Source organism: Oreochromis aureus, linkage group 23 (genome assembly GCF_013358895.1).
Source record: "Oreochromis aureus strain Israel breed Guangdong linkage group 23, ZZ_aureus, whole genome shotgun sequence".
Taxonomy (NCBI): domain Eukaryota; kingdom Metazoa; phylum Chordata; class Actinopteri; order Cichliformes; family Cichlidae; genus Oreochromis; species Oreochromis aureus.
In genome coordinates this window covers 43514815-43526891 of record NC_052963.1, presented here as the reverse complement: position 1 = coordinate 43526891, position 12077 = coordinate 43514815, and the positions used below count along the sequence as shown (strand labels likewise).

At 38.6% G+C, this 12077-nt stretch overlaps 1 protein-coding gene across 2 annotated transcripts; it reads right to left on the bottom strand.

Annotated features, from left to right (window-relative positions):
- Positions 1-536: 536 nt before the first annotated feature.
- LOC116317750 (torsin-1A-interacting protein 2-like) lies at positions 537-12059 on the bottom strand. Of its 2 annotated transcripts, none has more exons than XM_039606867.1 (8): positions 11857-12059; positions 4749-4880; positions 4434-4628; positions 3741-3842; positions 3507-3659; positions 3311-3415; positions 2448-2498; positions 537-2347 (listed from the first exon to the last, which is right to left on the bottom strand). In XM_039606867.1, the coding sequence occupies exons 1-8, from the start codon at positions 11921-11923 to the stop codon at positions 1557-1559; spliced, it is 1596 nt and encodes a 531-aa protein (XP_039462801.1). In that variant the 5' UTR covers positions 11924-12059; the 3' UTR covers positions 537-1556. The 2 variants fall into 2 exon arrangements, with proteins under 2 accessions (XP_039462801.1, XP_031592473.2); XM_031736613.2 differs by lacking the exon at positions 11857-12059 and adding an exon at positions 10045-11246.
- Between the last annotated feature and the right edge of the window lie 18 nt (positions 12060-12077).

Genomic DNA, 12077 nt, shown 5'->3' with positions numbered 1-12077 from the left:
GTGAAATTTTAAAAATAAAGTTCACTTTTTCCACACATTCTCACATTTAGAACATTTTTACCTTCACAAAGTCCTTTACTGGATCAGGATTTGGTAACTGTGGAGCCAATCTGAGTACAGTAGACAGGTTTGAGGTTAACTGAGCTTTGTTACATGGTGTGTTATGTTGTTTAATGCAGGTGGCTATAGTGTGGTCATAAACAGATGGACATGATCAGTTACAATACTCAGGTAGACTGTGGCATTTAAGCAATGCTCAACAACTATTAAGACTCTAAAATATGCCAAGAATTACATCGCCACCAACACCTTGACCGTTGAGAGAAAGAGGGATGGATCCATGCTCGCACGTTGTCTATGCCAAATTCTGACCCTACTGTCGCAACATTACAATAGACTCATCAGACCAGGCACCATTTCCTCCAGTCTTGTCTGGTTTGGCTGAGCCTGTAAGAACTGTAGCCTCGGTTTCATATTTGTACCTAACAGTAGTAGCCTAGCTCATCATTATCATAAACAATTAGACAACTCACTCCTCTATGTATCAAAATTATCTTTATTGATAATATTCAGGTGTTTATGAGCAAAACAAAACGAATCTCAGAATAACAAGAGGAATGAGATGTATGACAGGAAACAGCACAAACAAGTTCTGATGTTGTCACGTGCGCTGGTATAAATGACTGGAGAAAGTTTTTACTCTTATTAAATACAGTGTATTCTTCATATGTGTTTAAGGCACAGTCTGGGACAAGCTGATCAGTATTTATCCAAAATATTTTTTACAAATATAAACCACATTGCGAGTAGCTCACAATGTGAAGTGACAACACCTCCAGTGGTTTCTTTTTTGACAACATGTTCAAAAGACCATTTAATATCAAATACACATATATACACAGCTATAAAAAAAATACCTCAATCCAGGAAACATGTCACAAATATACATATTTAGAAAAAAGCAAAGAATATAAAATATTCACCTTAAAAAGCTGGTACTCAAAAAGACGGACACTCAAGTCAAAACCAAGCGATTCCAGCACACACACAAAATAAAGAATTAAATGAAGTTACCTGGTTGTCTTGGACAGCAGAATAAAAGATGAAATATAAATTTTCACTGAAAACAAAACTTTTTTTTTTTTTTTAGTTCCAGTAAAGAAAAGCTGAGGATGATGAAAAAAAATGAGATAGTCATTAAAAAGCTGCTGAGAAACGATACACAAAAATTAAACAGCTCAGTCAGTCTCTGTTTCGTAGATTGCATGCACATGAGAAAAGATTATCACCACACTTGTGAGGTGGAATGATGGCGTAACACTGTAACCTCCTTTAACATGCATGCATGAGTAAAAACTGTTCAAACTTTTGTGCAGTTGAACCGAATCATATGCATTTGACTTCAATTTAAGTACAATGTAATCTCTGAGAGAAAGAGAATAATACAATTATCGAATGCTTTAAATGAATTATCACAGCACACATCATACTTCCACGTTTCTCCTTTCTCGTAGCTCCTTCTACAGTGCAAAGAAGAATCAGGCAGCTTGTTTGTTTTAGCATCCTTTCTTCTCCACCTCAGACACCACAGGCAGGACTACATGGGAGATGCGACTCCACAGGCCACCAAACTTATCATTATTCATTATATTGAAGGAAGTTTGGCCACCGGTGTCCACCAGCCTCTCCTTAAGATAGTCTTGCACCATCTCTTCCACCTCCTTCACACTCTTTTCCTTCGGGATCTCATCTTGAGGCAGCAACACAGAAAACAACAAGAAAACCCGCTTATATGCAGCATTCTCGTGGTCGCAGTAGCGATAAAAAATGAGAGTGGAGCCTGGTGGCAGCTCTTCCAAACGATGAATGATCGCCACAGGTTTTTCTCCCTCAAACGCTGCTTGCAACTGACTGTCAATGTCTAACTTCACCTTATCACTGTCCTGGTCCGCTTTGCTTTTTCCATCAATGTCAAGGAAAGAGGCATTGAGGGCAGATGAGAAGGAAGCAGCTAGACCCCGAGCAAGGCACTGCAGTGTCCTCTCAGCCTTTTGACCTGCAGTGAAAATCAGACTGACTGGCTCAGTTGGATGGGCTGTTTTAAGGTGCTTCTCCAGGTGGATTTTGCTCATCTTCCACAACTCAGGCCGCTGACTGGGGAACTGAGTCTGAAGATCAGACAATTGATCAGCAAACCTTTCTGGCTTCACAGCCCTGGATGACTGCCCTCCACCACGTGTCATGTCTTGGAGTAAAGGGACGATCTTGTATGTCAGCAATGTCCCAATCACAAATAGTACCAGGAGAACTAACAGGCGAACTAAACCCCACAAACACCACATGAACCCTTTAATAACACAGAAACAAAAGAACACACACAAAGTTAATAAATAATGTTTAAAAAGCATCATCAGGTCTAAAGATAATAATTAAAATGACTTACTTACCTCTAGAGGAATTTCTGGGGCGTGTCTTGGTAGCAACAGGTTTCTGTTTGTCTTTTTATAAAAGAAAACATGATTATATTAATGCACAGATGTCACCACTATAGCAGGTAGGGCTGTTCGATATAACGATATATATCGGATGACGATAGAAAAACGTCTATCGTTTCATTTTACGCTATCGTTTGTTTCGTGGTGTCGCAAAATAAACTGTTTACGGCAATATTTTTTCATCATTTTGATGGTCACTGTAGTGGCTATATTAATTTCTTAAAGTTCTCTCTTTCTCTTATATTTAATATAACCACACTACAGACGGACAAGCGCTTGTTTTTATGCGTTTTCGTTAGCAACAACGACGGTAAAAACCACGGCGTGTCCGCTTGTTTATTTTCCACATAAACCTTTCACAATAAAGCTCAAGATCCTGTTGAGGCTTTTCAAAATAAAACGAGTCACGTGAAAGATGCAGAGTATTAACGGATGAGAAGCAAAAAAGAGCCGCCAGGTGCTAAAAAATAAACCTTAGACTCAAACGTTAGAACAGACTTTTCCCCGCAGCACGCTGTGTAATAAATACTCACAAAGAAAACGGCGGCCGTTACAACTTACGTCTAAAAATGTATAGTTCCATGCATCAGTTAAAACACTCGACTCCAGGTACACGACGCCCAGCTGGAAACACTTCACGCAAGTCGAGATGCCCGAGATTCACAGAATTTATAGGAAATGTTACATTTTTGTAATTTATATCGTTATATCGACGATAGATGTCTTAATATCGGGATATGAGATTTTGGTCATATCGCACAGCCCTAATAGCAGGTGGTGCAGAGGACTTTAATACTGAGATAAAGCAGCAATACCAGATTCTTTGGGATGAATGGTCTCTTTTCTTGGAATGTTATTCACACGTCTTGGATACACACTTGGGGTAAGGTGGTTAACTTTGGATACATCTGAAGATGAGGCTGAATTTAGAAAAGAAAACATCTTTTCAAAGATCAAAATTCTTCACGCAGATGCTCAACCTTTCTATACAGAATATGTGCAGCACAATACCAGCGCTCTGGGCTTTGAGCACCATCATCCTCCTGTAGTCTTCCATGCTGGACTGCTTGAGAGCCGGTGAATCATGTTTGTTCACTGTCGCGCTGATATGTGCGACAGGCTTGGTGGGGGGTGCAGGTGCTTTAGGCGCTGGTGTTGCTGAAACTAAACAAAATAGGTTAGGTCAAATAACTTATACTATAATGTAACACTCTGAATGTCAAAGAAGATGGTGCATTTTTCTACCTTTCTTGGATTTCATCAAGTCAGGATCCTCAGTCTTTAGACTGGGTCTGCAGCGCTCACCAAGCACTACACGGGGATTTAAGTTCCTATCTCCGAGAGCATCTGTTTTAAGCAGAAGATTTTTAAGATAAAATCCTAATAAAGTCATAAAAGAAAAGTAACTTAACACAAAGTATTTGTATATTATTATATGGCATTATATAGTGAAAATAAAGTATTGGTCCAAGTTGTTTGCCTTTGTTTGTTTGTTTTTTTTTAATTTAAATGTGATGCATTCTCAATTACCCAGGTAAGCAAATCTCCAAAGGTTGATTCTGTTCATCTGGACGTAGCGTTTTCAGAGGGAGAAACGTTTCGTCACTCATCCAAGTGACTTCTCTAATCTCAGCTGACTGCAGGTTTCCCCAATCTTATAAACAGTACATTTGCATAGTTTCAGTCATTTAGCAAATGAACTGTGTATAAGATTTTGGAACAGATTGATGAACAGAATCAACCTTTGGTCATTTAAATGTGGTGTTTTGATAACTTAATTCAGTCCTGTTTTATTTACACTTTACACAGCCTCACTATTTCTTAAGTTACTGTATTATCCATTTGTTCTTTACATTTAATAAAAATAAATTAAAAGGGGATATTATATAATCTCTATGATTTATTTCATAATGAATAATCACTAGTTGTAGTCCAAACCTTTGTGTATGTTTGGCAGATCAGTGACTTTAAAGGAATCCTGATCAATATCCATTTCCTGGTCTTCATTTTCCTGAATGTCTCCAGATGATTCCTCAACGTCTCCAGATGATTCCTCAACATCCATCTTACTTTCAGCGCTCTTGTCAAACACTGCTTCTTCAGCATCCAGTCGGCTCTTCTTGCTAGGGGACTCTGTTAGATAACAAATAATAGACATGGATTGTTTGTTTTTTAACAGTGCCGAAAACAGTGAGGGTAACTAAGGGTAATCAGCCATTAAAATTAGGCAAATACTTAATTCCAGCAACTAACCTCCATCTTCAAAGTCAGGCTCCCCATCTTTGGTACCATTAACTGATGTAGGAGCATCAGCAGCGTCAGCTTGTGCTTTTTTTCTTTTGGTCCTCTTTATAGGCTGCCTAGGAGTTGCCTCAAAACTCGACCCTTTTTTAAAGACAGGATTAGAATTGAGTATATCACATGGGCAGCTCAGGATAAGTTATGTAGAGAAATAGAGAGGCAAGGCTGAGATAGTTTGGACAAGTGCAGATGAGGGATAGTGAATATACTGGGCAAAGGATGTTGAAAATGCAAATGCCAGGCAGGAGGAAAAGAGGAACACAAAAGAAGAGATTCCTGGATGATGTGAAGGAGGACATGCAGAGCTAGGGACAGGGTGAAAAAGATGAAGATGATCCCCTGTGGGGACCGCTGACGGGAGCAGCCAAAAGAAGAAAAAACCCTGAAACAGCACTGGTGTCCAGCCAGCCTCTATTTTGCTTTGTGTTCCCTATGTATTCTTTTTTTTTTTTTTTAAACATATGTTTATTTGTTTTTTTTGTTTGTTTTTTTTCAACAGTATCCAACACAAAAATATAATGAACATATGGCAGGTATTAAAATAATAATAATAATAATAATAATAATAATAATAATAATAATAATAATAGAAATGTTAATCCTAAAAGAATTCAAAATAAGTGAATAATTAAATAATTTAAGATATCAAACAATACAAATAAATACAATTTCAAAAAAAAAAAAGAAAAAAAAAATCATAACGTAGGTTACACAGTATATTCCCAACAACAATTCAGACATTATTCATCATTATCTAGTTATCTTATTCACTCACCGCCCCCCCCCCCCAAATCCCCACACCTCAGTAGATCTAGAAATATCTTCCAAATGTTGTAAAATTCAGAAGCCTTCTTTCTAACAATATAAGTCAGTTTCTCAAGAGCTAAACTCTATGTTAAGTTGTTTAACCAGTGGTTAAAGGAGGGGCAACCAACATTCTTCCAACATAATGCAATACAGCGTTTGGCCTGTAGCAAACAAAGATCGACCATTTTTCTTTCCTCACACGACAGAGTACAGTCATCTGGATACAAGCCTAAAATACATAACTTAGGGCAAAGTGGTACAGGGGAAGTTGTGATCTGAGAGATATATTGTAATGCTGAGCTCCAAAATTTTTGAATCTCTTCACATTTCCACAGGCAGTGGTATAGTGTACCCTGATGTCTATTACACTTATAGCATAGATCAATTATATTAGGATCAAATTTATTCAATTGCACAGGGGATATGTATGTTCGCATTATCCAGTTAAATTGTATCATTCTCAAACGAGTGTTAATGGTTTGAGTGTGTGCTTTTAAACATATTTTACTCCATTCAGTAGATGAAATATCTTCTTGTAAGTCACTAATCCACTCCCGTCTTCTGTCCTTATGGTTTTCAACTAACATGCTATAAAACTGGGACACCAGTCTTTTACCAAAACAGTTTTTTGTAACATGAGTTTCTAGGATGGAGAGTGGGGGTTGATGCACTGAGTTGTTTAAGTGTGCCAGAATAAAACTTCTAAGTTGTAAATACTTAAAGAAGTGTTTCTGTGGAATATTAAACTTTGCCCTTAATTCACTGAATGACATTAGAGAATATTCCTCATATAAGTCCTGTAATTTCATAACACCCTTGTTAAGCCATTCTTTAAAGCCCAAGTCATTCTTAGCCGAGCAAAGAGTTCATTACCCCAAATTGGGGAGAAACAGGACAACCTTGGAGAGTCATTCAACATTTTTGTACTTCATGCCAAACAACAACAGTGTTTTTACAAAGGGATTAGTAGTAGTTTTCTTTAAAGTTTTAAAGGGTGCTGAGTATAGATAGCTATGTAATGACAAACCCTTTGAGGACATTTTTCAATTTCTAACCAGGGAAGGAAAATATCGTTTGAAAACCAAAACATAGTGGTCCTCAGCTGAGCAGCCCAATAATACCATTCTAAATTTGGAAATTGTAGCCCTCCTCTATCATATGGTAAATACAAGAGGGAGAGTCTGAGTCTTGGCTTCCTATTGTTCCAGATGAAATTAGAGAGGAGCTTTCTGGTCTTGGAAAAAAAAAAAGGAGGAGGAGGAGGGCCAGCGGAATTGACTGAAAGATATATAGAAATTTAGGTAATATAGTCATTTTACTATGTTTATTCTTCCCAGTAAAGAAAGAGGCAATGATATTAATCTAGTGATCTCTTCCGACACCTCTATTACCATGGGCTCATAATTGGCTGAACTAAGATCGCTTATCTTTGGGGTTACTCTGATGCCCAAATATTTAAATCCCTCTGTGGCATTCACAAATGGATGGGACACAACTGGTTTCATCCTCTCATTTACATTTAAAAACATAATGGATGATTTTTCTTTATTCACTTTGAACCCAGAAAAACTGCCAAATTGATCAAATAGCTTCAGGAGAGATGGTATTGATTCTGCGAGGTGTGATAGAAACAGAATAGTATCATCAGCGTACATTGCTGTTTTGTGTAGCGTCTCCCCAATCTTAATAACATGGATTGAAGGATGTGATCTAATTGCTATTGCTAAAGGTTCCATGGCTAGTACAAAAAGCAGAGGTGAAATTGGAAACCCTTGTCTGGTGCCTCTAAATAGCTCAAAAGGATGAGAGATGAGATTATTGGTAGATACCATTGCAACCGAATCAGCAAGTAAAATTTCAACCCATCTACGGAAGTGATCACCGAATCCAAAACGCTTAAGCACCTCAATTAGATAGGGCCATTCAACTCGATCGAATGCCTTCTCCGCATCGAGTGATAGTATTGCAGTATCAGGTGACTCTTCACATTTGTGGATTATATTGAGAACTCTCCTCACGTTGTGGAACCCCTGACGATTTTGAACGAAACCATTTTGATCTCCATGTATAATGGCTGGAAGAGCCCTCTCCAGCCTCATAGCCAGAGCCTTAGCTATGATTTTGGAGTCAGAATTTAACAGCGATATGGGTCTGTAAGAACCGCTTTCGACTGGCGCTTTGCTTGGTTTTAAAATGAGAGTGATTAGGGCACTACGTAATGTAGCAGGGAAGCAACCTGTTTTAAAGGATTCCAAATAAACATCTAATAATGGGGGAATTAATTTTGCTTTAAATAGTTTGTAAATGTCTATCGGAAGCCCATCAGGACCCGAAGCCTTACCTCCCCTCATGTTCGTAATGGCATCAGAAACGTCATTGAAATTTATTTCTCTCTCCAATTCATTCTTCATACCCTCAGAAATACAAGGAAAGACTAGTGGACTGTCAGAATTATATAGGGTTTTATAATATGAGACAAAGGTGTTATTAATTTCTGTGGGATCCGTAGATAATTCCCCTTGATCGTTCCTAATTATATTAATGGCTCTGTCAGATTCAAGTTTCTTTATCTGCCAAGCTAGCAGTTTACCCGGCTTTTCTCCCTGATCATAAAACGTCTGTTTCAATCTTATTAGACCATCTTCAGCTTTAAGCATAGACAGCTCCTCGTATTTAGCTTTAAGGGTCAATAATTCCTGTTTTTTCTGTGTTGAATCATCTATGGTAACTTCTCTCTCTAATTCTCTAATTTTATTGTTTAATTCGTTCATTGTCTGTTTAAATTTGTTAAATTTAGAGCTGGTGAAACTTATCATTTGTCCTCTAATATATGCTGTAAAAGCTTCCCATCTAATGGCTGCAGTTGTTTGAGTTATATTAATTGAGAAGTAGAGATCAATATGTTCTCCTACAAATTTTATAAAGTCAGAATCATGTATCCATTTAGGGTGTAAGCGCCACTTGTTTGAGCGGCTATTCACTTGTTCTACCTTGTAAAATAGTGAGGTTGGGGCATGGTCTGACAATACAATGCTGTCATATATACACTTAGTTATATTGGGTAGCAAAGATGAGGAAATTAGAAAATAATCTATTCGGGAGTAGGATTTAAATACTGCTGAATAGCATGAGAATTCTCGTTTATTAGGGTTTTGAATTCTCCATGGATCACAAAGGTTCAGATCTTTCAAATATTGTTGTATTTTTTTCCTTGTTTGAGAGTGTGAAGTGTCTATCCCTGATGAGCGGTCAAGCTTCGGGTCCAAAGTACAATTTAAATCTCCTACCAATATTATCTTACCAGGAAGGGTAGCTATCAATAGAAATAAATTCTCAAAAAATGAAGGGTTATCATCATTAGGGCCATAAACATTAACTAAATTAAAAGTTTCTTTCAAGAGAGTTCCTTGAACCACCAAAAATCTGCCAGCTTTATCATAAATAGTGTTGTTTACTTGGAAAGGCACTGAATTATGAATTAACACCATAACCCCTCTCGAATGAGAAGGGCAACAGGATGCTAGCACTTTGCCTGGCCATCTCCTACGTACTTTCACCAGATCCTCTCTGAGTAAATGGGTCTCTTGGATAAACGCTATTGATGATGACTCAAGTTGTTTAAGCCTGGTAATAACCTGTTTTAGTTTAACCACTTTTACCATTCCTCTCACATTCCAAGAAATAAATTTAAAATTCTTATATGAAATCCTCATTCTTAATAATACATCAGATTGTGCAACATAGTATCATCTTTTGGTTGTTGGTAAACCTTTCAGTATCCCTAACTGTTGTGTTGGGAGTAAACCAGTAAAAAGCAACAAGTTGTGAAAAATACAAAAACACAAGCAAACAACATAAAATCTGCCATAAATGAACCCCCTTAGCTGTCAACCTGAACGAGACAGCCCCTCGCCTTACCCCACCCTCCCCCTGACCTTGGGGTGCAGTTAAGTGCACACGCTGATCCATCGTAAACAAGGGAGCAGCTAAACCGAACCGAGCTGACATTATGGTCAAACAAAACCAAACCACCTGGATAATTGCGTCTCCTGACGAAAATATATATTCTACATGAACAAGTATGCATATAATGATCATTACAAACTTTCTTGCAGCATAGCTCTCATCCCGGAGAGCCGACTGTATGGCGAACAATCAACACTCCAAGACACAAATGAAAGCTCAAACAACGAGTGGACGTGGCCATATATCTATAAGGGGTAAATAAAATGCCCATTACATCTGAGGAGAATGAAGGAATGGTAAACCAAAGTAAACACAAAATAAATAAATAAAATACTCTCCCCAAAAAATTTAACAGCAAGGATAAGCAATATTGGCCAGTAAATCCAACAATTTCAAATTACAGTTGTTATGGGCAGATAGAAAAGGATTAGACAGTTCCCATAGATAATTCGTTATATCTCTGTGTTCTGCAAACCTTGGATGAATTTTTCCGCATCTGCTGGGGTCTTAAAGACATGCGTATGTCCATCAGATGACACTCGTAGCTTCGCTGGGTAAATTAATCCGTAACGTAAGTTCATCGACCTCAGCTGCTGTTTTACCCGGTCAAAGCCCCTCCTTCGTCGGTGGAGATCTGTGGAAAGATCCGGGAAGAACATGACCTCTTGGCCCCCGCAGATAACTTTCCCTTTGGTCATAGCCGCTCGCATCACCCGAACTCTGTCTTGGAAGTTTAAAAACTTCACGATGAGGACTCTCGGTGTGGGTGGTCGATTGGGTTGCGTCCGGCCAGGCAACCGGTGAGCTCTTTCGATGAGAGGTTGTCTCGGGAATGTCGCTGGTCCCAGCGCTTCGGGGAGCCACTTCTCCAGGAAAGCCACCGCGTCATTTCGACGAGAACGGTTTTCGAGGTCCTCGAGTTTGTTCATAAGGAGAGCCACTTGTTTAACTAGCGCCTCTGTCTTGCCTTTCTCTGAGTTAACGGTGTCCTCCACGCTGCTAATGCGCTTCTCTGCCCCCTCCATGCGCATCGAGAAGTCCTGCACGTCCCTTTTAACATCTTGGATCGCTGTCAGGACCACATCAATTTTTGTGGAAAAGTCACTTCTGATCCCGTCGAGTATTTGAATAACATCCAAGTTGTGGGCCATTCCAACACTCACGTCTAAGAGACACCCAGAACTAGCATCACCTGCAGAGTTAGCTTGATTGTTAGCACCTGAGACGTCGTTTTCCTCACTCGGAGAAGAGTGTGCTTTAGATTTATTTTGTGCTTTCTTTGCCGGCATAATGTCGATAATAACTCGCTACAAGCAGTAGTTATCACTGTTCACGCAGTTAAAGGACAGTTTTCAGGAACTTACTGAAACATCGCCAGGAGCTCACAAAAATACGTGTGCCTAGTTCAGCAACATAACCACTCTCCCCTATGTATTCTAGTATTACGGCAAGAGACGTGGAAACCTGATTTCAAAATAAAAACCAACTTCAAGTAAACTTAGCTTGAACGTTAACCCTGATTTCAAAATAAAAGCATTCGAAACCTAATTGCAAAATAAAAGCCAACTTCGAGTTAATTAACAGACATGTTAAGTACATAATAACAAATATCATTTAGTCTTGTTTACACACTTCCATCCAAATGACACACCCTTGTACTCTAGTAGCGCCCCGTCAATGCCATCTTATTTTGGATTTCACAGTAAAAGCCTGTGAATTTTCATTTTTGAACTACTCTTTCAATGACTTCAGAATGCTCTTAAAAGGAAAACTCATATTTCCACAGACTAGTTGCACTCAATATCAAGTCAGTCTGACTTTGCTTTTCACACTGATATATGGGCAATTTTGAAATTGCCCATATATCAGTGTGTTTAGCGGCTTAATGAAAAAGCGAAAAGCGAAAGTTACTTTGTGATTTTAATTTCGCTTGTGCTGTAAACTGTTTCGAGACACAGCGCTATAAAACACAAACAAACAAACAAACAACAACAATAAGAAAAAAACCTCACATACATAATGGCTAATATATAGCAAAGAATTGCAATGTAACGAGATAACTCATTGGTTTTAAAGTTGTGCCTGAACTCGTACCAGGAATTGAAACATTAAGTTCATTTTAATACAGATTCCTATCTGAGGATAATTTACACCGGTGAAGCCTGCTAACATTAGTCAAAGCACCGATCCAAATCTGATTTTCTTTTAAACTTATGCGTAATAGGGAGCTAATTCCGACGGCTAAGCTAGTTAATTGACATACCACTCAAACAGTGCTCGCCTTTACCTGACATCCGTCGTGTCGATCTAGTCATGGGACGAGAGAGCTTATCTTCAGAGTCTCTGGTATCCATTTGTAACTCCAATTCAATTCAACAATGTCAAACAACTTCAACTAAACAATGCGACGTAACATCGCGCGCACAAACAAGCTACAATCACTGGACTTCCCTGTAGCTAGGGGGACATTTCTTGACAGAACACCGTTGCCGTCCGGAAAATAGTGCA

Coding starts and splice junctions, on each gene's coding strand:
- LOC116317750 (XM_031736613.2), bottom strand. CDS start 10,858: ATGCCGGCAAAGAAAGCACAAAATAAATCTAAAGCACACTCTTCTCCG. Junction 4,881..10,044: donor TGCGGAAAAATTCATCCAAG/GTTTGCAGAACA, acceptor TCTTTAAAAAAG/GGTCGAGTTTTGAGGCAACT. Junction 3,416..3,506: donor GCTCAAAGCCCAGAGCGCTG/GTATTGTGCTGC, acceptor TTCTAAATTCAG/CCTCATCTTCAGATGTATCC.